The 27,915-nt window shown below is 38.4% G+C and overlaps 6 protein-coding genes across 9 annotated transcripts in view; 4 read left to right on the forward strand and 2 right to left on the reverse strand.

The window, feature by feature from the left end:
- The first annotated feature begins 817 nt into the window (after positions 1-817).
- On the forward strand, positions 818-6,946 carry rgs9bp (regulator of G protein signaling 9 binding protein). 2 transcript variants are annotated; one of them, XM_052560176.1, is made up of 8 exons: positions 818-987; positions 1,324-1,392; positions 1,622-1,654; positions 1,807-1,884; positions 2,434-2,499; positions 2,560-4,008; positions 5,016-5,322; positions 6,102-6,946. In XM_052560176.1, exons 6-8 carry the CDS (start codon positions 3,919-3,921, stop codon positions 6,467-6,469), a joined length of 765 nt encoding a protein of 254 aa, XP_052416136.1. In that variant the 5' UTR covers positions 818-987; positions 1,324-1,392; positions 1,622-1,654; positions 1,807-1,884; positions 2,434-2,499; positions 2,560-3,918; the 3' UTR covers positions 6,470-6,946. The 2 variants fall into 2 exon arrangements, with proteins under 2 accessions (XP_052416136.1, XP_052416135.1); XM_052560175.1 differs by having other exon boundaries at positions 2,584-4,008.
- Positions 6,947-8,456: 1,510 nt separating this feature from the next.
- On the forward strand, positions 8,457-12,075 carry mcur1 (mitochondrial calcium uniporter regulator 1). Of its 2 annotated transcripts, XR_008154624.1 has the most exons (10): positions 8,457-8,923; positions 9,061-9,180; positions 9,262-9,365; positions 9,635-9,736; positions 10,224-10,265; positions 10,414-10,485; positions 10,616-10,669; positions 10,751-10,865; positions 11,108-11,272; positions 11,504-12,075. XR_008154624.1 is itself a non-coding variant. In XM_052562414.1 (9 exons), the coding sequence occupies exons 1-9, from the start codon at positions 8,791-8,793 to the stop codon at positions 11,161-11,163; spliced, it is 798 nt and encodes a 265-aa protein (XP_052418374.1). In that variant the 5' UTR covers positions 8,457-8,790; the 3' UTR covers positions 11,164-12,075. The 2 variants fall into 2 exon arrangements, 1 of the variants encoding a protein (XP_052418374.1); XM_052562414.1 differs by having other exon boundaries at positions 11,108-12,075.
- Positions 12,076-12,102: 27 nt separating this feature from the next.
- Positions 12,103-15,042, forward strand: dph2 (diphthamide biosynthesis 2). Of its 2 annotated transcripts, none has more exons than XM_052562411.1 (7): positions 12,103-12,248; positions 12,652-12,818; positions 12,907-13,019; positions 13,130-13,350; positions 13,431-14,114; positions 14,274-14,468; positions 14,592-15,042. In XM_052562411.1, exons 2-7 carry the CDS (start codon positions 12,675-12,677, stop codon positions 14,747-14,749), a joined length of 1,515 nt encoding a protein of 504 aa, XP_052418371.1. In that variant the 5' UTR covers positions 12,103-12,248; positions 12,652-12,674; the 3' UTR covers positions 14,750-15,042. The 2 variants fall into 2 exon arrangements, with proteins under 2 accessions (XP_052418371.1, XP_052418372.1); XM_052562412.1 differs by having other exon boundaries at positions 12,108-12,227.
- ncf2 (neutrophil cytosolic factor 2) lies at positions 14,736-19,471 on the reverse strand. Its single transcript, XM_052562413.1, has 14 exons — positions 19,203-19,471; positions 18,917-18,999; positions 18,693-18,801; positions 18,366-18,500; positions 17,659-17,766; positions 17,491-17,550; positions 17,266-17,309; positions 16,993-17,134; positions 16,728-16,796; positions 16,203-16,304; positions 15,856-16,007; positions 15,663-15,774; positions 15,380-15,488; positions 14,736-15,280 (listed from the first exon to the last, which is right to left on the reverse strand). The coding sequence occupies exons 1-14, from the start codon at positions 19,374-19,376 to the stop codon at positions 15,183-15,185; spliced, it is 1,497 nt and encodes a 498-aa protein (XP_052418373.1). The 5' UTR covers positions 19,377-19,471; the 3' UTR covers positions 14,736-15,182.
- Positions 19,472-20,842: 1,371 nt separating this feature from the next.
- garem (GRB2 associated, regulator of MAPK1) lies at positions 20,843-26,883 on the forward strand. Its single transcript, XM_052562410.1, has 6 exons — positions 20,843-21,185; positions 22,167-22,307; positions 22,955-23,085; positions 23,322-24,500; positions 25,423-25,592; positions 25,690-26,883. Exons 1-6 carry the CDS (start codon positions 21,065-21,067, stop codon positions 26,528-26,530), a joined length of 2,583 nt encoding a protein of 860 aa, XP_052418370.1. The 5' UTR covers positions 20,843-21,064; the 3' UTR covers positions 26,531-26,883.
- A 199-nt stretch (positions 26,884-27,082) lies between these two features.
- Positions 27,083-27,915, reverse strand: part of prkdc (protein kinase, DNA-activated, catalytic subunit) — a 29,313-nt gene continuing 28,480 nt past the window's right edge. Inside the window, exons 85-86 of the mRNA XM_052562409.1 lie at positions 27,763-27,902; positions 27,083-27,523 (exon numbers count right to left, since the gene is read on the reverse strand). Coding sequence (XP_052418369.1) covers positions 27,319-27,523; positions 27,763-27,902 — 345 coding nt within the window. The 3' untranslated portion in view covers positions 27,083-27,318. The remainder of the gene's footprint in view (positions 27,524-27,762; positions 27,903-27,915) is intronic.

Raw genomic sequence — 27,915 nt, forward strand, 5'->3', positions numbered from 1 at the left:
TCTCTCTCTTTTATTTTTCATTATTAAGATTTTATAATGATTGCAAAGGCATTAAAAAGGGTTCGTGGCATATTTTTTTTATGAATTAATTAAATTTAATCCAAATGATCTTGCACCACACGTTCCATCTGACAGGCATGTCACGTGTGAAACTCGTTTGTGAAGTCAAAAATGACATTTTCCCCTGTAAATGAGGCACTTCTCTATGTTTTGAATTCACATGCTTTTTTGGTCATTAGTTTACCTTTTCGGTCTGCTGCTTCGTCTCTTTATAAATGCAGAAAATTACTGAGGCAAAGCCATTTCAAATCGAAGTTTGTGCATTGCCTTTATTGAAAATTAAATTTCTTTAAAATTCCTGATTAAACCAAAAGGCTGCTCTTTTACTAAGTCTTCTTCAATATGGTATATAGTAATGATCAAATATATGTAACATATAATATAATATATATAGAATATGGAAGTGCAGTGCATCAGTGGATTGATGTTTGACAGAAAAGATTGTTAAAATTAGAAAATTTTGAGATGTTAAATTTATGTCATTTAAGGCACTTTACAGTGCATTTCGACAACAGCTGTTTACATAAAAAATTTCTTAAATTCAATATGCCAATATTTCTGCATATTTTTATAATATGTTATAAGTCTGAATTATGTGTGTATGTTAATCAAACATATTCTGGCATTATCTGGAGCATTGATGGGGATTTATTTTTAGAGTCCATTTTTGTTTTGACATCTCAAGAGAAAAAAAAGAGAAAAAAAAGCACCTGATCCAACAGTTGAATGACCATCAATTTGTTCAAGGCTCCTCCCTGTTGAAAACAACAAGCTCCAAAAATACACAAACACAAAAAAAAACTCTTCTAAACCCGTCTGACATCTTTGGCTACAAAACCTCTGACTGAAACTGTGACAATGAGGATGGAAACTAAAGTGTTCATCTGTGCTCTGTGTGTCTGTTTGGTAGCAGTTCTAGGGGATAAGGTATGTCAAAATAGTTATTATTATATTTTTTGCAATATTTAATGCAATTATCAAAAATCTGTCACTAACATAGTGAATATGTTTTCCTGTTCTGAGATTTCTGTATATTTATAATTATTGATAAATAGCTGACAAATAAAATAAGTAACTGATCAGTAATATGTTTGTCATTAAGCCTATGTACATTGTATCATGCAGAACTGGTTTAGCTGTATATATAACTTTAATAGTTGTTATTGTATCAAAAGCCATTATTTCATTATTTTATTATTATTATTGTTTGATTACTATAACTACAAGTGTTGTTTTTAATAATACTTTCTGATTTTTACACAGACAACACCCACACCCAAACCCAAGATCCTGATTAATCCAAAGATATTTCTGACATACATACCCTCAGAGGTAATTAGCTGCCTTCAAGAGTCTAAACACAAAACCAATAACACTTTTGTGTTCAAGACAAAGTATTCATAAATGCAGTTTGAAATGACAAAAGTATGAACATCCCCCAAAATTAATTTGTGTCAATTCATGATGGAGACATCGTAACATTTATTCATATACATGCTATCATACCATAGCTGCTGTCTAAGAGAATAAACCACAGTTACTGTCTCATTGATATCTACAGAAAAATCCTGTCAATGGAAGTGATTTTGAGCAGGTAAGTGCCATTTTTGCATCAAACAGAGTAATATTGGAACCACAGTTATATCATTCTATTAATCTCACCTCTAGTAAGATAAAGAGCTTTAAAAGCTTTCAGATTATATTATTATTTATATGTATATATGTCCTGATTCTTTTCCACTACAGATGACAAACCACACGTCAAATGCAAATATAACACAAGAAAGTATTTTGGAAACAACCGTTGCATCGAACCTTGCAGAGGTACCCTTCAGTGCCTTCATTTCTCATGAAAAATAAAAATTAACTACTTATACATCTATACAGAATACGTTTTTATCTAGGATTTGTAGTTTATTAGCAAAAGTATATATGAAGTTTTTCATTTATTCACACTCCTGTTGTTCCCAATCATATACTGTTATTATTTTTTGCATTGAACACAAAAGGAGGTACAGTAGTTTGATGTCTATATTCATACAACCACATACCTATTCTGGAAAAAAATGACATGGGGGTAAATAAATGATAACAAGGCTAACTATTACTTTATAGATGTGATGTATGTGTGTTACAGTCATAGCTGCTTTTGTTTGTTTAATAAAACACGCGAGGGCCCTCTTGTGTGCAGCTTTTAGTAAAATAACATGTAAACCAAGCAGGACTCTTGGTCTGCTGTCTGTCAGCCATTAGATGGAGTTATGAGGTCTTGGGTTTTTCTTCTTTGCTCAGTTATCTCACCTCAATAAATCTTACTGAGGTTTTAAGTCCATTATGTATGTATGAATAAATTGAACATTTTTCTTTGACCAGAATGATGTGAAACAAAATGACTCAGACACAACTCAATGGTTAGAAAGACCCTGAAGACAATTTATGGTAAGTTTCATGTGGTTCAAATAATAAAACAAACAAAATTGCATTGTCATTTGTGATAAGTTGTCCAACCCTTTTTCTTCTCAGATTAAAGACAGGAAAAGAAAAGAGAACTGGAAAACAGTCAACCCTGATGAAATGACCTGCTTTAATGTCTGTTGAACAAATTACCTTTGTAATTAATTACCAAATTACCTTTGTACTGACTATTGTCATAATGTGTTATGCTAGACGGTGAACGATAAAACATTGAGAGTAAGCCATTGTTATAGTACAGTATATCAAAAGTTGATAATTGCATTATTAAAGTTTATTTAATAGTCGATAGTTTATTAGACTATGTATGCTAATCAAAAGTGTAATTTTCATTATTTGGTGATAATGTCAAACTAATTTAATTAAACTGTCCACTGGGGAAGTTGCTGGGTCACATACAAACTGTGATGATCTGCTGATTATATGTTCTCAAAAGTAATAAAAACATGTAGTAGCAAACAAGCCTACAAAACTACTGAATATTTATGCCTATTTCTTCCCACATTCATGTGTTTGTATTTCCTGTCAAATTCATTTATTTTAAGTAATTTAGTACTTTAAATGACCGTATTTTCCAAATGTATATTCCATATGTTAGTTAAAAAATGATTTGCACCTGTATGGTGTGTACGATTGTGTTTAAGATGGGATAACCAGACCAAACCGGCAGATATATTTCAGGGATTATTTTAACATGCCCCTAATCTAATTTGACCTGAGACAGAGGAGACTAACAATTGCCTGACTAATCCTTGTTTACATTTTTATCGATTTATTGTAATTTTCAGTTTGAAACTTTTCTATTCTATGTATTGGAGTTAATTTTGTGTATGCATGAAAAATCTGCAATGTCACTCTGGACATGTTGGCTGACTGAAGCGAAGCAAACACTGGACCACAACTTGCCCCTCAGGGCCTGGGCTGTCATTCAGGCACACACACACACACACACACACACACACACAAAGAGAAAGGAGAGAGGGGGTCCTGACGTGTTCCCAGGCCCCAGGATCTCCGCACCTCTCAGCAGCATGTAATGAGCTTAACCACACAGCTTCAGTGCAAAGGGGTCAATCGCTCGGATTATCACACTCGACTTTCACATCATAATGCTCAACACCTCTCTGTTTTTATGCTCTTCTTTTTTTAAACCTTTGAACCTTTGTAAGCTTGAAATTTTGTAATCTTTATTTTCCTTTGTAAGATTTTTACTTTTGTAGGTGAAACTTTATACATTAAGCTTTCAAAGCTTTTCAGAGAGGACCGACAGAACAAATATGGATCATAATTTACTCCAGATAAAACGAAGGGTGTATAAGGCTTGGTGAGATTGGGGCTGGATGGTAGCTTTTGGAACAGGGATTCACCCTTTGGAAACACAACCCAATGCCACTGTGCAACAACAAGGTCACTGACGATGGAACTTCAGCACAGCCACAGCAAGAGGAGAAAGCAATGGTGGACTCCCTCATCAAGGTGAGTTTATATGATTTACTCGATATGAGTTTACATGATCCAATAACCGAACCTTCCTCTAAACAAACCACCACACTTTTCAGAGAGTTTTGTGGTGACATCATTTCTAATAATTTTTAATAATCAGGGCACCATTCATTCATTTTTTGTTAAGACCGAACATTATATAAAAATATTGTAATATAAATCTTTCCCTTAATATTATATGTTGTCATATATTTTCTCTTGTGTGGTCTAATTCTAACTAAAAATAGGCGAGGACATCATTTAGATTCTGAAATACATCAATTAGAAAATAATTTTCAGTTTATTTTCCATTGATTATATTGAGGTTTAGATTGAGGATGTCAAAGCATGTGTGTGTCCTCATTTCTCCTTATTTCCAGGCTGAACATGAAAGCATCTTTTAATGGTGTGTTCCTCAAGCCTTAGGGTGAAAAGACACTATTTCTGAGAAGGGATGATCCATGCTCCACTAGAGCAGCAAAATTACCTGTTTACTCCATTCACCTAACATTAATATATATTCTCTTCAGACATACAGTTTAAAGAAAAAATTAAAAAATGTTTAGCACTGATCAAATCTTTTTACATCTTTTTCAAATCCATGGCCATAGACAGCATGTAACTTACTAAATCAAGATCCCAAAAGTTTCCGAAGCTTATCCTGAAATAGCCATCTTGTGACAGGCAGAATTATAAGTAGCTAATATTTGTCACTCAAACTAATCTAACTTAAGTCAATCAAGGTTTTTTTTTCCACCACAAGCAGTATTGATTATTCTAAAAAAGGCCTAATGAATGTCAAGTAAACCAGCTGCCTTGTGCTCTATAAGACTTGGGATGGATGTTATCAATGTTTCTAAACCTGGGTCAGTAAGGTTATTAATCATTATTAATAACTACACTCAGAACAGTTTGATTAATGTATGACCTGTTATATGAAATCATATTGTGGCATCAAACCTTTTCTTTTTATTAATATGAGTGGATCTGATTTGACTCAGGTGGTGGCATGTCATCGGCACTTGGCCTCCTGTGTTGGTGGATGCACAGACAACTCCAGCCTACGACGTGATCTTCGGCAAACACGAGAGCGAGCCCAGACACTAGCGCTGTCCTGCAGAAACCACCTGACAGCTCGACTGAGGGATAAAACACTAGCAGAAGCTGAGAGGAAGGAAACAGAGCTGCTGTGGGTGGCATTCTCCTCTTGTCTGGAGCTTTTGCATGCAGACATGTGCAAGGTTTTCACCATGGTCAAGCACTTTTCCCTTGCCAATAACAGTGCCATGGTGCAAACAGGCATACAGGGTAAGAGTGCATAACTGTAGCAGTTTCATATCAGATTTAAGACTACTGACAAACTTGTGTATATTCCTCAAACATGTGAATGTACAGGTAATGTCAGATTTACAAAATTTCAGCAAAATTTGCCATGGAAAACCATTGACAGATGTCCATTGTTCACAATCTTTACAGTGCCTTACAGCTTTCTAAAACTATGTTATGTATTTTTTTTGTCTACTCAAAGGTTTTTTGTTTTGTTTTTTTCCGGAAAGGATTTAGTCAGCTGAACAATCAATATGTTGTTAAACAACAGTAGAATCATTGAAAGCACTGTACTTCATTCCTTTTCAAAATTAAATATGGAGAAACCCTTAAGGTATTTTGGACTGACTGGTTTGCACAGAGTAACAGTAAATGTGAAGTCGTGACCTAATGGTTAGAGGGTTGGACTCCCAATCGAAGGGTTGTGAGTTCTAGTCTCGGGCCGGCAGGAATTGTGGGTGGGGGTAGTGCATGAACAGCTCTCTCTCCACCTTCAATACCACGACTTAGGTGCCCTTGAGCAAGGCATCGAACCCCCAACTGCTCCCCGGGCGCCGCAGCATAAATGGCTGCCCACTGCTCCGGGTGTGTGCTCACAGTGTGTGTGTGTGTTCACTGCTCTGTGTGTGTGCATTTCGGATGGGTTAAATGCAGAGCACAAATTCTGAGTATGGGTCACCATACTTGGCTGAATGTCACTTCACTTTTTTTTTTTCACTTCTTAACTGTCACAGCCCTGATACATGTATTTGTTTGAGCAGGGGGGTCAACAGAGGTGGCAGCACGTGCTCTGAGTCTGCCTGACCTGCAGGAGGCAGGTGACGGGTCCCAGACGTCCAGCGTGGAGGGTCAGGAGCAGAGTCAGCTGGAGCAGGAGATCGCACAGGTGGACCGTACGCTGGAGGACCTGGAACAGAAGGTCAATGTGCTGCGCTGGACAGTGGAGGCGCTGGGTCCTCAGTATGCTGACCCCGTCAGCACTGACAGTGCTTCGCTAGCGCTGCTGTCCATTGACGAAGAGGCAGCTCGGGGCTTTAGCAGTCACAGCCAGATGTTTGCAGTAATGATGCTGTGCAGTGTGGCAATCTTTGCCATGGTGCTATCAGTGTGTGTGGTGTTCCTGGTCTGAAGTCTAATCTTCACTTGTGCAGGCTTTTTCTTTTCCAGAGGTCTCTTCAGTTGTGTTCAGCCAAACATCAACAGTCTGTGTACTTATTAACTATGTAACAGTTCCTTGCTGTTGATCTTAACAGAGTCTGTGAGTCTTTTTTTACATAAAAAAACTGCCATTAACTTTGGGTGTGTGATCTTTCATAGCAAAAGAGAGATGAATGAATTCAAGCAAAGTAGACAAATCTGATTTACTTTCTGATTTAGTGATGTACTTCAGGATGCTGTCTATGAAAATAAGAGTGTTATTCATAAGCTGGTTTATCATGTTGTACCTTCAGAAGTCATCTTTTGTTTTAGTTTTTGACTAGGCCTATAGCAAATACAGTATCAACACTCACACAACATTTAATCCATTAACTATTGCCTAGCAAGTCTGTACTGTCTTCTCAAATCACCACCAACAGAAAAGCATTAAAGTGTTATCCACGTTTTATCTATTGTCTTCTAATTATTTAATTTACATCAAACCCAGTAAAATAGCCAGAAACTATAGAACTGTTTGTTTTAAAATGTTAGTCATAGTTAACTGGCATTAATACTCAGTCACTAATAATACACCAGAGGTTAATTGATAATAAAATATAAGAAAAAGTTTACAGAAAATGAATATTGTAATTACCTCAATTTGAAGGTTGCTTTTCCAAAGAGATTTGAAAAGGATTATAGAAAATGGTGTTATAGAGTATTCTGAGACAAAGTTGATAATCCTTTTGTTTCCCTTCATTCACTCTAATTTCTTCACTTATAGATACCAAAATGCTCCACACCTCTCTGTTTTTATGCTCTTCTTTTTTTAAACATTTGAACCTTTGTAAGCTTGAAATTTTGTAATCTTTATTTTCCTTTGTAAGATTTTTACTTTTGTAGGTGAAAATTGAAACATTAAGTTTTCAAAGCTTTTCAGAGAGGACCGACAGAACAAATATGGATCATAATTTACTCCAGATAAAACGAAGGGTGTATAAGGCTTGGTGAGATTGGGGCTGGATGGTAGCTTTTGGAACAGGGATTCACCCTTTGGAAACACAACCCAATGCCACTGTGCAACAACAAGGTCACTGACGATGGAACTTCAGCACAGCCACAGCAAGAGGAGAAAGCAATGGTGGACTCCCTCATCAAGGTGAGTTTATATGATTTACTCGATATGAGTTTACATGATCCAATAACTGAACCTTCCTCTAAACAAACCACCACACTTTTCAGAGAGTTTTGTGGTGACATCATTTCTAATAATTTTTAATAATCAGGGCACCATTCATTCATTTTTTGTTAAGACCGAACATTATATAAAAATATTGTAATATAAATCTTTCCCTTAATATTATATGTTGTCATATATTTTCTCTTGTGTGGTCTAATTCTAACTAAAAATAGGCGAGGACATCATTTAGATTCTGAAATACATCAATTAGAAAATAATTTTCAGTTTATTTTCCATTGATTATATTGAGGTTTAGATTGAGGATGTCAAAGCATGTGTGTGTCCTCATTTCTCCTTATTTCCAGGCTGAACATGAAAGCATCTTTTAATGGTCTGTTCCTCAAGCTCATGCATAATAAATGCATTTTAAAATTAAATTGTTACAACCAGTTTACTGAATGCGTTGTAAGATCTGTCATTCTGTTTTTCCTGTTTATTGGTAGACAGTTGTAATATCACATACACAATCAGGGGTTTACGCTTTAGAGGTGTCACGTTTTGGAAACTGTTTCAACAATATGTCATTTGTTTGACCTCCTGAGGTTGATAATAAACATGTTCTGAAGCACCTCTCTTCACTTACCATATGTGGAACAATAAAAATGAATAATTTTTAATCATTTGAGCTACTTTTGTACTTCTAAAATGCCTGTCTACAACTGAGATAAACTTCATGACGTCCTTACGTTCAGAACGTAAGTACGTTTTGTATTGAACACCATCATGTGTACGTGAAACGTCATTGTTTACTCGCTCTGTTCCAGGAAGTTTGACAGAGGTGGCTCTGCATTCTGCCACAGAGAAACGAGAACAGTTTGGAAACCTTTATAGTGTATTTTTTAGACTATAACACACAAATGTGTTACAGTTTCGGTTTATACAATTCTCCTGGATTATTTCAGGACTTTTAGAAGCTTTGCTGTATGGTAATGACTTTAGGGGACGGACACAGAGGAGAAAAGCAAGATCATGCGGTCACATCAGGTCCCCCGCGCGATCCCGCAACATTTTAAAATCCTCTAACGTTACATATCGTGTACTCTATATACAAACAAGTGTTTATTTTCAGCAGAATGAGGTCTGCAGACAGCAGACATCTAATCTCAGCGATTAGATATGTATTTAACGGAAGAAGGACTAATTATTTAAGGTTTGACACGGAGTTCTTCCTCCGGCACTTGAGAGGTTCACGCATGTTGGTCAGAGGTGTGTATATGCACATATCTCTGTTTTTGCTGTTAGAAGTGACACGGTTTGCGGATGTTCTGTTTGTTTACTAATAAGCAGTTCTCTATGATTTGCATATTCCACTCACTAATTGTTCCCTATTGTCTTTATTTCAGATTTGAGTACCTCAGTTAAAACTCTACAGTATGACCTGAAAAAATCAGACATAGCTAAATCTGGCAATAGGAAGTTATTCTTTGACACTCATGCAATGGTTCAGCTGCTTGAGGAAAGCGGTAAGATTTCTTGTCTGTGTTTCTAAATGCTCTGGTTAATTCCAGTTCAGCGATTCTTCAAAATATTGTGTGTCCTTTCAGGCTTCGTGACCCAGCAGGCAGAGGTCATTGTCAATATGATGGTAAATATCACAAATTCAAACATGGACGTTATGTACGGTGACATGGCTACCAAAACACAGCAGGTGAGATTTTCATTGTCCTTCCATGCTTTTCTGTGAACCAGAGCTCTCATGAAGTTATAGTTTGTGTATTCAGCTTTTGATGTATCATTTTTTGTGTAAATGACTGTCAGATTCATGGTCAGAAAAATGATTACCAAAGTTGATTATGGTGTGATGTTTTTAATGTACACACAAAAAAAAGTCTCTGTTGTTGTCTGTTCAACTTCCCTCATAGCAGAGCCCAGGTCAAGAAGGTCAGTTGCTCTACTTAACTGGTTTAATTTTTACAGGAAATCATGTTACAGAAAGTCATGTCTCATATTGCTGCTGTAAAAAAGGACATGATCATTCTGGAGAAGAGTGAATTCTCAGCATTACTAGCAGAGAATGAGGTGAGGTCGTGTCGTGTGATCTATTATCATCAGTCACCCCATTGTTATACTTTAAAATCATTTTTCTGTATTCAGTATGATTATTCACTACTATTTAAAGGTTTAGGGTCAGTAAGATGCTTTAGTTTTTGAAAGAGGTCTCATGCACACAAAGGCTGCATTTATTTGTTAAATTAAAAAAAAAAATTTGTTCAAGATACTTTGGTAAATATAATGTTCAAAAGAACAGTATTTATTTGAAATACATCTTCTGTAACATTATGTCTTTTAAACAATTTAATTCTTAAATGCTCAATAAATGTATCCATTAAAGAAAAAAAAGTAAATTTTTATAAGCCGTTCTTTCTGCAGTTTCTATATTATCTTGGTGAATTCAAATAAATATAACAAATCAAAGTTTTTTTCCCAATTGCTTTGATTTGACTTTTTAACAGCTTTGTTCATTCACCTAATGAAGTATGACGTGCTGTATCTAATTATTCTACAGAAAATCAAGGTTGAGCTGTCACAGCTAAGAATACAACTCACTGTAAGTAAATTAAAAAAATATATTTTTAATGAAAATATATTTTGCTTTGCTATTCAGAACTCATCAAAGAGGCACACATAACCCTTATACATAGGTCTTTTCTGTGTACAATAGTCATTGTAATTTTCCATTTTGCTTTGTGCTGCAGGATGTGATGAACAAAAGGCGTGCAGATGCCATTTTGGATTTGAATGTAGAAAAAAGTCGCGTGAAGGAGATGGTAAGTACAGTGAAATAATAACTCACTGGAAGAACAGGTTTGGAAGCTCTGAAATCCAAAGATTTGTTCGTTATTTGAGTTGTTGCTGGCAATAGAGATGCTTTAATAGAGATGTTTGCTCTTGGTACAGACAGTCGACTTTGACAGAAAGCTCATAGGGACCAGGAATGAATTGATGGAAATGGTGAGACACGCTAGTGTTTAGGACAATCATTCAATCTTGATCTTTTGTATGAAATGTTTTAACCTGGATAGTCTTTCTTAGCATTCTGAGCAGGATCGTCACATGACACAGACTAACATGAAAATCGACACAGAAGTGGCGGGCCTGAAGACTTTGCTGGAGTCACATAAACTGGATACCATCAAATATCTGGCAGGTAAAGAATTTTTTTTGGAATATTTTGTTAATTTCACTTGTTTGCACACTTGAATTATCGGCAACTTAAAATCATATTTCGGTATATTGCGAATTTTTTTCCCCACCACATTAATCATACCGGTTCAGAAGTCAATATGAACTTTTATTGGCAAATTAATTTATGAAGTCATTAAAAGAACAGGTTTGTAGGAGACTTCAATATTCATTTTGATTCATGCTTTATTTTTGTAATTCTTCTAGGTTCAGTCTTCACGTGTCTCACAGTCATACTTGGATTCTATCGGCTATGGATGTAGACATCAGCAGACTTTGTTCTTCTTGAGAAAATGTGTCATCAGCCTCGGGTCTCAAGAAGAGCTCCTGTAGGAGAAAATGTTGATTCCTGCACTGTTGTATCAATCTCTGTTAGGAAAAAACAAAGCATATTTACATACCTAGATAGTACTTATATACATAGTGCTACACCTTGTATTAGTTTATGATGTTCATGCTTATTAAAACCAGTGTCAACTGATGAATCAATCCCAAGATAATACAATACACAAATATGCCAAAGAAGGTGCAAGGCATGTGATAAATCAAAGATTCTTGCAAATAAATATACATAGCCATTTATTTTAAACACAGCTATTAACTTTGCATTTGTTTATGTTGTGCATCAGTCAGATTTTTATGTGTGATGTAATAATGCCGATTAATTACCCTGCATGTTTAAGCAATAGTGAAGTGAAGCACAGCCAAGTATGGTGACCTTGCATTTAACCGCACACACACACGCACACACAGAGCAGTGGGCAGCCATTTATGCTGCGGCGTCCGGTTCGGTGGCTTGCTCAAGGACACCTAAGTCGTGGTATTGCCGGCCTGAGACCCTACCCCCTAACCTTAGGGTTAGGAGTCCTACTCTCTAACCACTAGGCCATGACTTCCCCTACAGTAGTGCTGTTGTACTGAATATCAGCACAGCTGTGACGAAGCTCTGACAAACGGTTGTATGATGTCAATTAAAGTGCCTTGGGTTATTCTGGTAATGGAATGTATTACATGTATTTTTCAAAATGATTACAATTCATGTTGAAAACTTGATTAGAGGTGAGAACTAAATGCACAAGATGTACAAAAAAAGTGTATATATTTTTATTGTAATATGTTCCTGATTCAATGTAAGTCACAGTTATTCTGATGAATAAAACATAAGTCTTGAATTATTGAGTTGTTTGTGTAGATCCTTCATGAGGTTGTGTCAGTGTCTCTCCAGGACTCTAGAGGGCAGAATGATGAACGCGGGTCAGACTCAGAGGCGCTGAACGATGAAGAAGAGCGAGCCGTGCTCCGAGACAGAGCTCACGTGGAAACTAATGTAATGTGTTTTTGTGTTGAGGTATGTTGCGTTTGGTTGTGGTTAATTATAATATGTAATTAGCCTGCACGCATATTAAGTTATAAGATTGATTCATCCATCTGTCATCTAATTTTAGCTGCTTGTAGATTCTCCGATAGCAGCTGCCAGCTATAATGCATGTATAATACATTAGAATGATCCTGTCGACTGCAGTTAAAACAAATCTGGTCTTCAGGGTTGGAAGACATGGCAGTAGTGTATTAAAATATTAATGTGTTTCACTTATAGGAAAGTCAGTGTTATAATCCCAATGTAAAACCTGTCAATATTCCGGGCCTTTAATGACATAAGATTGTGTGCTGTTGTGGGGAAGGGGAATTGCTTCGCTATGTTTGGTCTTTCCTGTAATATGAAGAATGGTATTAACTCTGATTCTCTTCAGACTCAGAGTACTCCTGAGAGAAGATGACCGATGTTTTCAGCAGCAGCAGTGAGGCAGTGCTCCAGCGGACCATCAGTGTGTCCTTCATCACAAGGAGCAGTCATGTTGGGAATCTGTATCAGATAGAGGAGACCTGCCAATTTATCACTAGTAATCAGTTCAAGAAGGCAAGACAACATCTTTAGATGTCTTCTGTCTTGTTTCGTCACACCAAGTGTCAAACCGATCTATTTAGGGTGTCTGTTTTTATCACAGGTAGCCTTACAGTTTCCAGATGAACTCCTGCCTGATGCCGTCCGAGTCTCGGCCGAAATAGAGAAGGAAACCAAAGCCAAGACTTTCATTTTAGGAGACACGTCCTATGGCAGGTAAGAACTGTTTTCGTGTACATGTTTTTATCCAGAGTGACTCTGCTTCATTTTGTGTGGCAGCACAAGCAGAACTCAGATTTCCTTCTATCTGTTTCTTTTCTTTTCAGCTGTTGTGTGGATGAGGTAGCAGCAGAACATGTGAGAGCAGACTGCATAGTGCATTATGGGCCGTCATGCCTCAGCCCATGCAGAAGACTACCGCTTCTTTATGTTTTTGGGAAGAGACCTATTGATGTCCAGCAGTGTGCCACAGCCTTTAAAGAGCTTTATCCTGACCTCCAAAGTCATGTGATCATACTGTATGATGTCACCTATACACATGCTATAGGTAATTGTTACTGTTTAGTCTATGCTAATGTTTAATAATGCTCATTTTCATGAAAGTTCATTTATCTAATCTCTCCTCAGGTGATCTCAGGACACTTTTGTGTGATATCTACCCCAATGTTGTGGTCTCCCTTCTAAAAACAGATCATTCTTGCGTTGCTGAGCTGAAACAGGACAGCTGTGTGGACACTGATCACATAGATTCACAGGATGATAGAGTCATTTCTAAATTTGGCAGACAGTTCAGTGTAAAAGCGGGGCAGAGTGTTGATAATTACGGTATGTTTTACATTGGCCAGGAAGGCCTGACTCTTACAAACTTCATGATGACCTGGAACCACTGTGCCTTCAGCTCATTCAATCCAGAAACACACAAAGGACGAGTGGAATCAGTTAAAATCAACAAGGCACTGATGAAACGCTATTATGCCATCGAGCGGGCCAAAGATGCCAGTGTGGTGGGCATTTTGGTGGGTACCCTGGGTGTCGCCAACTATCTGACCATCATAGAGCAGCTGAAAGACATTATTCACAAAGCAGGAAAGAAGAGCTATATGTTCGCTATGGGAAAGATAAATGTTCCCAAGCTTGCTAACTTCTTGGAAATTGACGTTTACGTGCTAGTTGCCTGTCCCGAGAACTCACTGCTGGATTCAAGTGAATTCTACAAACCCGTGGTGACTCCCTTTGAGATGGAGTTGGCTTGCAATAAGCACAGAGAGTGGACTGGAGAATATGTGACAGACTTCAGAGATTTACTGCCTGGTATGTCCACAAATCATTCTACAGAGCACTAGTACAGTATTGTGACGTTGATATGGTGTCATTAAATATATTTCTACTAAGAATATAGCCTTAAATGATGTCACTGTGTGCACATGCTATTGTTCTAGGCATCTAACAGGAATCATATATTTATTATAGGTGGAAGCAGTTATGTGGGCTTCCCTGAACCAGACCAGTCTGCCGTGGAGGAAGAGACCACAGATGTCTCTCTAATCACAGGAGCTTTGCGAACATGTTCCACAACCTCAACAGAGATCTTAAAAAGCACATCAGAGTCTTCTTCACTCGTCCCCAGAAATCAGACTCTCACTGTGGCCAATACAAACACAGCAGGTATAGAGTCGGAGGCCGTACTGAACTGTAGTTGCAGTAGTAATTCTTGAACTTAGTCGCTTGAAATTGACAAGTTTGAGTCATGCAAATGCAGAATATAATCATGATCTTTTTGTTTTGTAGCATCGTTTTTGTCGGGCCGTAGTTGGCAGGGACTGGAGCCTAAACTGGGCCAGACACCAGTGATGAAAGCTGTGCAAGGACAGAGAGGCATTGCTATCGCTTATGAGGAGGAGGGTGTGGGAAATAAAGATGCTTCAACACCTCTTCAAAAATCATAAAAGTCCTTTATTGTTGGAAATCATCAAAGGAATACTTCCACACTTGCAGCATATGAATTGCATCAATATATTGAAAAGGATGTAATTGTCTGCGATAATACAGAATATCTTTTGGGAACATGTAGGAAGGTAAATTCATATTTGTTAAATATAAGAATGTTAAGTTCTGTTGTGCTACCAATGGTAGCAAATTATAGAAAGAGAATATTGGAAACAATGTACATTATTTCAAAAGTGATTTATAATGTTTAATGTCAAACAGAATAAAACTAATTCTCCTGACTTAAAAAATATGACTTCACTATGTGAAATGTTTAATGACCACTGCACAACCATAGTGAGATCGTGAAGCAGCAAGTTCTGGCATGAATTTGACAATTTTAATATCAAATGATCAAATCAACACATTAGTTGTAACTGTTGGATGAAGGATTCAGTCACATTGCTGATCCCCGTTAAGTGCTTTAACAAAGGATGATGGGAATATGCCAGTCTTCCCGTTGCATTGACCCTCAAGCCACTCATCATTGACTGAAAATGAAACAAAAGTCAATAGAAATGCCTTAATAGTTCATACAGCATTTTATGCCAATATTAGTAAATTACAAGCATCACAGTTTCAGTTCCTACCTTTGGAAAGAACAGTGATGATGTTTCCCTGTTGGAATTCCAGGTCTTCGGGGGTAGAAGTGGTGTAAGAGTACAGTGCCACCACTTTCTCATGAGGCACACGTTTACCCTTTCAGACAGCAGTTTTGGGAAGTGCCAGAAAAGAGATTTTGCGGTTAAGTTACTAGTTAAGCTGATCTGCAGTATGTCTTATTACTATTTTCAAGTGTAGTGTACAGTAAGCTATAGTATGCCGTTATTTCAACCTGAGTGAGCGCAGATAAGTCAAGCTGTTGTATTTTACCTCAGTCACTGAACACCACAGCACAAGACGGTTATCCTTCACACTATTCCACACAGCCTCCATTTCAGAGTCCTGCAGATGCACTCTCTCGTCAGCACCTTCCTTGGCATAACTGAAAAGTACATTACACCTTATTATTCTCTCCAGAAATGTTTTGATATGGTGCTGGAAATGTTATAATTGGTATAGTTACCATAACGTTAATGTTGATGCAGGCAGCTTAAGTTTAGCGCTTATCGTCTGAAGAATGACGCCATATGATTGTCCATGTGCAATTCTGACTGCTATGGTGAACCGAAAGTGCACTTTCACAATGCAGCCTGAGAAGTCCCTAATGTTATTAGTCTGTGAAGAATACAGCAGAGCTTGAGATATAATCTTATTAATAATAATCATGATGCCATAAACATAACGAGGCTGTATCTAATAAAAGTCGGCCTTTCAATATGTTATGTAAGCATTGTGTGATAGCTATGTTAGTTGATATCCATTTACTGTTAATAAACTGGTTATATCACGAGTATGTAGGGAATACTGAACCTCTGCATTCACAGTCTTCAGGCCTTCTGTACCCACTGGTCTGCTGGGCGGTGCTCTTCTTGGTGGAGCTGGTATATCATCATTTTCATTTAATGGTTCAATCTATAAGAGGTCATGTGTGATATTTCTTAATGTAGGAGACAAGTAATTTAGCTCAAATGCTAGGACATTATCGATTTAGAAATAAACCATGGTTTACTTTATGTAACAAAAACAGTGTCGGCCCAGATCTGGCCCACATCTGGGTCGCATGGATTTCACACAGGCCAGAAGTGGGCCGGATCTGGGCCAACACTGTATGTTGCTGTCTGGCTGTTTTATTGTGATACCAAGTAAGTGATAGAAATGAAAGTGTCATCATTTTTGCTTACGCTACTTCTGTATTATCATTATCATGAATGCCTGACATTCCCAGGTGCACTTGAAGTCATAAAAGTGGACCGTATGATAAATATTAAATTTGTTATTGTGTCCCTACTGGTGTTTGAAATACTGCATTAGCTGTTAAAAATGCAGCTACTGTACCTGCACTGGTTTTGATGTCATTGTAACAACATCCAAGGGTACAAGGAAGTTATAAGGTACAAGGCCCCGCTAGAAATAACAAGAGAAACAAAAAAAAAAGATAATAGGGCATTATTATTGGTCCCTTAAACACACGGTGATTAAATTAGCATTGGACACAGGAATGTTCTCGACAGTGAACTCCAGCTCTCATGTGGATCTTTTTTTTTCTGTTCTCAATGTACTTTGCTTCATAATTTACTTATTAAATCTACCAAAAATATACCTTCTCATTGAAAACAACAGATGCCCAGTTGTCAGCTCCTTTCTGAAGAACGAAGACAATGTTGCCAGGCAACACAGCCAGCTCCTCTTTGGTCTCAGGGTAAAACTCATAGAGAACAGTGTGTGGCTCACCTTCAAATACCCTGGTGATTATGACATTTACATTTGTGTAAAACAATAGGACAAAAACTCCATCCATTGCAAACATATTTAAGCTTTAGTTAGAAGTTAAGATGCATTAAATAGTTTTCCATGTCCATGACCCTAAACGTACCTTAGTACTTCTGGGACTTTTGGTGTAGATGGAACATTATCAACCTAACAATACACAAATGAAAGAAATGTCCCGTGGTGATTAAAGTTACAGTTTCGGGTTTTTACACTCAATGTGTATCATTAACATTATCTTCAAACTTCTCCCTGTTATGCTTATTTTAATGCTAACGTTAACACATTAACAATTTCATTACTTACTTAACTTATTAGCAACACTACTTACTTGAGGCTGAAGTGGAGCAAACCCAGAAAACTCATCTGCAGGTACAACAGAAGACACAACCTATAAACAAAACATTCATCTTAATCAGTTTGTCTGATTTACAGGCCAAATAGAAAATGGATCTCTTCGGTAGCATTGCACACTGTACTGATGTGATAATGGGAATACCTTGGCTTTTCCAAGATAGTCCCTTTTCTCCAGCTCTGCCACATAGTGCTTATTGGGTTTGAACAGCAGCCCAGCTCGAATCTCTACCAAAGGAAAGAGCTTCTGCTTCTGAAAAGAGGAAATCACAGTGTTTATCAGTTTTAAAACAATGCATTAAGACACTCACCACAATCAGTTTTTATGCAAACAACACACTGGTTTGCACAATTCTCATCAGTGTGTGTAATATAACTTGAGTTTATTATCATTATTATTTTTTAGATTAGTTTATTCCTTTTTCAAGGGTATCCTTGTGCAACAATTTTAAAATGTCGTATTAATTTGTCATTAAAAAAGATGTCGTCATTAAAAGAAAGATGACTAATGTCTGAGTAAAAGTCATCTGTCTTGTGAATTGTGACCCTCCTGCAGCTTACACAACTTCCCACAAGACCTACCCAGAAACAGTAACTATGCAACACCAGATTTCACCAATTTCAAATGAGGAAAACTGCAATATGTTACAAAACAACAGCACATATAACATCATGCCCTTAGATTTTGTTGCCTCGGATACCAATTAATAATTTAAAATAGTTTTTAAACTAATTATTTTAAAATTGGTTTTTATATCACCGCAAAAACTGTGCAAATTATTCAAATGACTGATGTTTAAAATTGTAGGACTGATAATTATGTTATGTGGAAGACTTCTAGCAGTTACATACCAATATGGCATCCAGAGCTTGGTCAATATGGCTGAACTTGGCGTCTGCCCTCAAGCTCAGTGCAGTAAGAAGGTTCTCTTGAGCTTTCTCCCATTTTCCCAACTGAGCCTGTACTAGTCCTATGTTGTGCAGCACCTAAAATGCATGAGAAAAACATTCCCATATCAGAGAACGGACGGATACAACTGAAAAAGGCATCAAGTGGAATTAATTAATCACTCACACCACAACTATTAAGTATATTAGGTATACTATTAGATTTAACAAACAAAAAACAAGATTCTGTGCACATCAAGCGTCCAATGCACGGCACATCTCTGGTCTTACCTCACAAGCGTACAGTTTATATCTCAATCCTAGAGGTTTGTAATCTATTAGTTGATTTCCTCGTAACTGCTTGAACGCCTGCTGGAAATCCAGAAGAGACTCTTCAAACCTGAAGATACAAATATGAACAGTGTCAATATATTTCTCCTGAAGAGACAGTTTGTGGTTTTTTGTAGTCTCCTCTAACAAAGCATTATTTTTTTTTATTTATTTAATATCCTTACCTTTCCTTTTTGTAGAATGTTATTCCTCTCTGAAAAAACGCCGCAGCCAGATGCTCGTCTTTGCCAATACTTCTGTCAAATGCCTTCATATGTATAAGAGAAACACATTTGCCCATAAAGAGTGAAACCACTTTTACTTCCTTTTTTACAGCCACACGCTTTTTTTTCAATTACAAAAACAGTGTCAAATCATAATTCAAAGAGGATATAAGTCTAAAAATATCTTATTTAAACGGACTGTTTCTTTAGTAGCATAAAACAGAATCTGCCATGTAGCTAACTGTACCTTTTCAGCTTCATCTAACTCACTGTTGTTCAGATAAAGACAGCCAATGTTGAAGAAGATCTTGGAGCTTTTCTCCTCGATGTTGAGGAATATCCTGAGAGCAGAGGCTGGGTCTCTTTGCTCCACACAAGCCACAGCCTCGTCCCACTGACGGAGAGTGCTTACAAATGACATGCTCCCTCAGAAGACTATTAGCGCTGAACAAATGAACACTGTTCTACTCTGTTGTGAGCCCAGCAGAAGCAGTCTGAAACTTTTCTTAGAGGATAAGCCCAGCCCATGCTCGGAGAGAGAGGAAGTGATCAGCTTCATGACTTCTTTATTTCTCGTTTCCTCACTTGCTAGTGGAGTAAGTTTCACTTTTTGGTGTTAGTATGGCATATTTATTAAAGGATTAAAAATAACAATTATAAGTTGTTTATAGGTGTGAAGCACCTATTCAGTCTCTTACAAAAGAAGTGCTGTGGTGTCATGATTGTATCAGGAGGTATAAACATTTATAATGCCCTCATATATTTCATGGTGCTAAATGATTATCATATAAAATGTTCTTTGGTATTTACATGGCCCTTCAATGCCTGAAATAAAAAAAAACCTTCAACCTTTCCTAAAAATCAGGGTCCTTAAATACCATATACAGGCGTGTTTGTATATACATCACTCTGATTAAGGCTCAAAAAGATAGTTGTATATATCAGAAATATGTTTATATGCTCTAAAGCTACTGGAATGCCCTGTAAACATGTTTATCAGCATATTCAAAATAAAGACAATCACATTATTTTCCTCCTCTTGTGATGTTCACAATCACTTCTCATTCAGTTTAATTCAGTTTTATTTATTCTGCAAGGTCATTTAATCGATAGTGTTCTGGACATCCGTACACAAGCAAGCACTGCATTTTAAAATGTGGCTCATGAGAGCATCTAGATTTGTGTTCTTTGCCCTCAATTTCTGTTCATCAGTTTCCTAAATGTCTGTCTTAAATGGCTTAATGTTCAGGAAGGAAACAAAAACAGGACAAATTATTGCCAGCATGATACTATGTCCAAAAGTACACAATACTTGTGTTAGCGTTATCTGAGTCCAGTTCAGAAAAGTTCACTATGAATATTTATCTATTTTTTTATTAAAAATTCTACAGAAGTGTGCCATTTAAGCTATAAGTTTGCAAAGGTGAAGTAGCACGGGTTGTAACAATAGCCAAAAAATACATTGTATGGGTAAAAATTATGGATTTTTCTTTTATGCCAAAAATCATTACGATATTAAGTAAAGATCATGTTCCATGAAGATATTTGGTAAATTTCATACCCTAAATACATCAAAACGTCATTGTTTATTAGTAATATGCATTGCTAAGGACTTCATTTGGACAACTTTAAAGGCAATTTTGCTCAATATTTAGATTTTTTTGCACCCTCAGATTGTCAAATAGTTGTATCTCGGCCACATTTTGTCCCATCCTAACAAACCATACACCACATGAAAGCTGAATAAATACGCTTTTTTCATTGATGTATAAATCTCAATGTAAAAATTTTCGACCACTGTGACTGGTTTTGTGGTCCAGGTCACAAATGTCCCACGGTACAACCGTGATGGCGCTGGTTGCCCGAGCAACCGCTGGAGCGACAGGGAAGAGGAAACAGTCACTCCAGCTCCGAGAGCGCCACGGTTTGGGATTTATGGCATTTCCTGTCAGTGTAAATAGACAGTCGGCAGACATGGTTTCACTTACGATCCACGACTGCCTTTGAGTAAACAAAAGGACGTCTAACGAAGCTTTCTCCATGAAAGAGCCATTCTCCACTGCAGATGCATGCGGCGGTGGGATAACGCGCTGATGTTAGCGAGCTAACATGGACCTTGGATCGATGCTCTACAACAGTTTGAAAGATGTGACATGGAGTACGACGACACTACCCTTGGATAGACTTGTCAGTGCCTACAGACTGCCGCAGATTGTGCGGTTGGACAGCGGTAAGGTTTGTCCGGAGCTGTACTGGTGTTGTGTGCGGCGGCGGCTGCGCGTGGGCGCTCGCTCTCCCGTGGAATTCCAATAATTAGCCGCTTCGCGCGCTAAGCTAACGCGAGCCTTCGGTCTCTGAACCTGTTCAGTGGGATATACCTAAACAGTGCGCTTAACTGACATAACTTACAGGGTCGACATTAGGAGTGATGCATTTAGTAGTTATTCCGACACAGTTACTGACAAAACATCCAAATAAAATGCGAAAAAGAGAAGCTTAGATGTTAGCAGGCTAACCCATATTAGCCAGAGGCCAGAGATTTAAATAACAGACTGCAGGCAGTCATACACTGGCCTCGTAATATTTCATGTGTATCATCTATTACGAACCGCTTTGATTTTTTTCTAGCTAGACAACAACCTCCACAACCCCTTCCTTCTGAAACTTTAGAAAGGACCCCATACAAGCAACTTTATGTTAATATTTAGTTTGGTTGGATGCTTTCTATACTCGATAAATTATATTCGTTAAGTACGAGTTACTATCGTATTATAACTTAACAGAGGTGTTTATTATTCATTGGTTTATTATAAAGAGATTGAAGTGTAAGCTGTAAGTGCTGTTGTGTGTGAGCTGACCTCTGTGTGTAAAGATGGAGGAAGTCATAATGTCAGGGGAACTAGATCAGTATCATTAGATGAGCACTCAATGGGAACAACAGACACAACACACATCTTAACTCTCCTATTAGTTTATGTGAATGACCTGCTTACAAACGATACATATTGTCAGTATTTAAATAAGAGTCAATTATGCCCTTCATGTCTTTTAAAATCTGTTTATGATGCAGTTGCTATTACTTATGACCCTAAGCACAGCTTTAGTTTATTGTATTTTTTTTTGCACTGTTGTATATTTTTCATATATCTCCACAAAAGTACACACTATTAAGTTAACTGTTCCATACGGATGTGATATTGTTTTGCCTCAGGGGAGTTGGTGGAAGGACTGAGAGAAAATGACTACCTCTTGATTCATTCATGTCGGCAGTGGACCACAATTACCGCCCATAGCCTAGAGGAGGGCCATTATGTCATCGGACCGAAAATCGAGATCCCTGTCCATTATGAGGGTAAGGCCACTCAGTTGTTGTAGTGCAGCGTGTGATGTACATAGAAACATCTTTCCAACACTTGAAGAATTTATATTAAAAACAGAAAAAAACTAAGATATGTGCTGCTGTATTTCTGCCATCTGCTTTTAGTTGGGAGTTCATTAGCTAATTGGTCTCTTCATATTGACAATCCTCTGACTATAGAGAGGGTCCAGTAGGCCACTTAAGAAAAAAAAAAGACCTTCCTCTGAATTTGCTTCATGCAGACCTAGTAAACTACAGATTTTATGTGCTTCTTTTACTGTTGCAGCATTTTTAGATAATTTGGTATGTTATTTTTATTTCATTTCAACAAGCCCAATTGTCAGAATAACATCTACATGAAATGATTTATACTTAATATAAAGTATTGTATATATAATATTGAGGAGTGACAGTAGGGCTGCATGATAAATCACATGCGATATTTAATGTGTATCATGTAAGTACAACAGCTCTGTGTAGTAAATGTTGCTCCATGTGAAACCGCGCAGGTGATGGAGATTTAACGTTGATTACAGTACCGGCTTTACTTACATGACATAAATATCGCATGCCATTTATCATGCCCCCCTTAGTGACAGTGATGTCATGATGTTACAGAACTGCTCTGTTGTTTGTTACAGGCCAGTTTAAGCTGCTGGAGCAGGACAGGGACATTAAGGAGCCAGTGCAGTACTTCAACAGTGTGGAGGAGGTGGCCAAAGCATTCCCTGAGCGAGTTTATGTCATGGAGGAAATATCCTTCAATGTCAAGGTCTGGTTTTGTGCTTAGATTTAGACTAAGCACTAATGTATCTTAATATTGGCATAACTTAATAGGCCTTTATCAGAATGGCTCTCAGGCAATGTGTTTGTAATGTGAAATATCTATTCAACATTTCTGTGACTTAATTTCAACATTTGTAGCAGTCAAAGGTCTTCTGTTAGACTAGCATTAGTTAGACTACATTTTTAGTTGATCGGTTCAAACTCCTGTCGTCTTTCTCTCAGATGGCATCAGGAGAATCCAACGAGGACACAGAAGTGTACAACATCACGCTGAGCACTGGGGATGAGCTGACACTAATGGGCCAGGCTGAGATCCTCTATGCCAAAACATCACGAGAAAAGTCACGCTTCAACACGATCTTCAAACGCATCGGCAAGCTTAACTCCATCAGTAAGCTTGGCCGTGGTAAAATGCCCTGCCTTATCTGCATGAACCACCGCACCAACGAGAGCATCAGCCTGCCTTTCCAGTGCCGCGGTCGCTTCAGTTCCTGCTCCCCGCTGGAGCTACAGATGCAGGAAGGAGAACACACTATTCGCACAATTGTGGAGAAGACCAGGTTACCTGTGAATGTCATGGTGCCCAGCAGCCCGCCACGTAATCTGCACGACCTCCATTTGATCCGCGAGGGCCACCGATACAAGCTGGTCAACATCCAGACCAAGACAGTGGTGGTGTGTTGTGTCTTACGATCGAACAAAATACTGCCAGTGCACTTCCCCTTGCACGTGTGCACAGCACTGCCTCGTTTACTGGTGCCTGAAGGGATGCTTCAAGGAGAAGCTTGGCTGGAGACTGTGGTCCACCGCTGGTTTTCTTACTGCCAGGAGCAGTTCGACATCGATGACTACTCTAGGGCAGTCCGTGACGTGCGAGTGGACTGGATCGATGATGGCAAGAGCCCGAAAAAAAGTAGCGCAGGTGGAACGGGAAGTGGGAGCGCCATCTGCAACAGCAGCGGAAGCAATGGCTGCCCCTCTCAGGTGCATTTGCCAAGCTCTCTAAGCTCAGCCCGAGATGAGCTCACGCAGTCCTTTCATCGCCTGTCTGTGTGTGTCTACGGAAACAATCTCCATGGGAACAGTGAGGTGAATCTTCAGGGTTGCGTTAGCTTAGGTGGAGATTGTCTGCCAGCCGAAGATCCGGATGCAGATTATCTGTTCCCTGAGCTGCAGGAGAGTTCTTCTGGTTCCCTTAAACCAGACGTGCCGTACGAGGAGCTTTGGCTGGATCATGTGAAGAACGCTGGATCTGTGCTAGACCACATCGAGGGGGTCCGAAATTCGACTGTCACTGGCTGCACGACTGTACTGCCGTACCCCACAGCAGGTCCCAAGACCGCCTTGCTTGTTGCAGATGTCAATCTACCTCCACCTCCAGTGCCTCCAAAGTCTGAAGCTGTGAGTTCATTTATAACCCTAACGGTCTCTATTTGAAACAAATAAAAACATTTAAAGTTACTAGTATTCAACAATTGCACAAATCTACACTACTGTTTGGGCATTTGGGGAAATGGGGATTTTTCATGATAAGATTTTCACAAAAGACAAATCCATTTCAAATACCTGTTCATCAATGAAGCCTGAAAAAAATCTTAAGTGTTTTGGTGTTGATGTTGCTTGCACACCAAATCAGCATATTGAATGATAGTTGTATGCCATAGCATATGCCAAGCTATAGCAAAATGTGAGAGAATTGTTCTTGTGGTTGAGGCAAGGGTTAACAAAATAAAGATTCATCAGTGCTCCAGTGGGAACCCTGAATATTTAGTTGAAATTAAAGTGTTTGTAGAAATCTTTATTTATTGATTGTCATGTAAAAAAAAAAAAAAAAAAAGTTGTTAGATTTATTTTTGCCGTTTTATTTAGATAGGACAGTAGGTCGACAGGAAGTGAAGTGGGTTTGGGAGGGGATCGGGAAAGGCCCGCGAGCCAGGACTCAAACTTGAGACACCCAAGCACAGTGGCATTAATGTCGGCGCGTTACACACGAGGCCATCAGCGTCAACAGACAAAAAAACAAAACCCACATGATTTTTTTTTTTTTAAGGCTCTTTGTCCGTTTTTCTAATCTTAGGCAAGGCAAAGTTTATTCTGTGCTTACATAGTGACTTATTTGTGTACTCTGTTGGTCAACCACTAAAGGTCTAATTATTTTCCAAGTAGAAACAAAGGTTGCATTTTATGTTTTCAAGGCCTATTTGATAAATTCACACAAACGGTCTTAAAAGATCAGTCTGTGTTCATTCAGATTCATTAATAATGCAATTGTAATATTTAAATGTCTAGAGCCATACAATTTTATTTCTTCTTACCTTTGCAGGTGAAGGAGGAGTGCCGGTTGTTGAACGCTCCACCGATTCCACCGCGGAGCTCCAAGCAGGCAGGCTCAAGCAGTGCCACAGTGCCATACCCTCCTGCCAAGCCACGTCAGACAGACACACGCTCCCCAAGCCCAACACTATCCTATTACTCATCCGGCTTACACAACATGTGAGTTATGCAAAGTTTTTATTGACAAAATGGACATTAGTTTTATGTGAACTGCACTACTTATGACTGAACGATCCTCTTCTCCATCTCTCAATAGAGGTGGAGAGGGCGAGTCTCCGAGTGAGTCCGATGATCAGAACCATGCATGTTACCCGTGTAACTGGGTCAAACCAGATGCCAGTGAAGGCTCCAAGCCTCTCCCTTGCCTCAATCCTTCGGTCGATGCCTCTTTCTCCCGCCTTTCCTGGCCAAATGATTTCTGTGGTGCAGACTCGTATAAAGGTGAGGACTATACGTCGCTCCACTGCAGGAGTTACTCTAGTTATCCTCGGAAGAGGACCCCTGGTACTCCTAAGGCTTGCCCCTCAGGTTTGTTAGACTTCAGCAGACGAGCAAATGGTGAGGGGGCCGCTGCGGCCTCCAAGGCTCAACAGGTTTCCCAATCTTGCACCAAATCCACCAGCTACACCATGGAAATGTGCAGAGACAAATCTACAGAGGAATGTAACACTAAGCCAAACCAGTCCTGCCCTATCCTGCCTCCAAGAACCCCTAAATGTAACGATACAAAGAAAGATGCAGATCCCGCTACTACAGCCACAGCTGATACAGACGCACTGGAACTTGAGTCCAAAAGCTGCTCGCTCGATCGACCGCTTCACGGCACTACAGATGTGTTCTCCATTTCGTATCCTGTAGCTACAGTGTCTTGGCAGCCACCAAGCAATCTATCAGGTATCTCCATTGAGGAGGTTTCTAAGTCACTACGGTTCATCGGCATGTCAGATGATGTCGTCTCTTTGTTTGTGCAAGAAAAAATTGATGGAAATTTGCTCCTGCAGCTAACGGAGGAGATTCTGTCAGAAGACTTTAAGCTAAGCAAACTTCAAGTGAAGAAACTCATGCAGTTTATTAATGGCTGGAGGCCCAAAATGTAAGGCTGAACAAGATAGCCAGTATAGAGCAAAACACATGCAATGTGCTGCAGCCGCAAATATTGGCCTACAGTATTGCGTTTTGTATCTCAATGCTATGCACAGTCTTGTAATGATTTTAATAGCCATTTTGTTTAATATATATATATATATACATGTATATAAATCTATACATTAATTGCTTTGTGTATTAACCTGTACCCATCTCTATGTAATCTCTCTGACCTTACGGTACCTGCACAACAGACTTTATTTGCTCAAACCCAAAGCCTTTGAAAAACCTGAAGATATTTTGACCCAATCCAACTGTGGCCTACGTTTCTTAGGTTGTTGATCAATAAAGACAATTGACTTGATTAGGTGGTTTCATCACTTACACTTTCACTTCACCATATTAAGAAATAATATCCTATACCAAGTTGTGCCACCAAACAAGGTGGTTACTTCCAGCACCATAATTTTTACACCAGTGATTAAGAAGGGCAGATGTGTCAAAAAATACAAGTGGAGGATGAAGTCTCACTCTTTCATAAAAGATCACTTTGGCTTTGACAATGTTGACATGTATAGATGCTTTATTTGATGACTGGTTTCCTTCAGAGCAGTGCAAGGGGATATGACAAACGTGTTCAACAGTGTTTCCTTCAACAACATGAGGCACGTTTAGTGTAATCTTGTTAAATTCTGCAGTACAGCTAAACATTACTATAAAAGCACATGAAATCAGTCTTCACACTATGAGAAAGGGTTTACAAAAACCTATTTCAATGCTTTGTTACCCACTCTTTGGTTCAAATCCATGGTTCCCAGCCTATCCACACCCTGCCCAGTATGTTGGGGTCAGTTGCCTGATCGAGCAGACAGTCTACCTGATCTTCAACACTCAGGTCCTTCTCATTGTGTCGAGCTCGTACGTTGTGCTCTTTTTCGCCTTGAGCAACAGCCAACAGTCCCTTATACTCCGGGTTCTTCTCAAATCCAAGACAAAGCTCCTCACTAAAACATTAATAAGTCAACATGGTTAGAAAAGTCTTTCTGGAAAATACAAGTTTTTTAAAATTATTATTTATATTTTATTATTATTTAGTCCATAAAATTATTTTTAAAACTATTACTTAACAAGAATTAGGAAGACAAATGTATTAATTTAATGCGAGTGAACATTATGATGATATGCTCCCAATGTAAATATTAAAATGGTGATGGTATTTGCCAGACATTGTGGTTGGATCTACCTTGTTATAACCGAAGGATTGACTCCCTCTAGTTTCCTGCGAGCAAAGTTGACCTTCTGTAGAGGGAACCAGTTTATTTCTTTGGTGTTCACACTCTCTGTCCAGGTACCTCCTTTCTTCAGCTGCTTCAGCTCAAAGTTCTGTAACATGAGG

Source organism: Carassius gibelio, chromosome B7 (genome assembly GCF_023724105.1).
Source record: "Carassius gibelio isolate Cgi1373 ecotype wild population from Czech Republic chromosome B7, carGib1.2-hapl.c, whole genome shotgun sequence".
NCBI lineage: Eukaryota > Metazoa > Chordata > Actinopteri > Cypriniformes > Cyprinidae > Carassius > Carassius gibelio.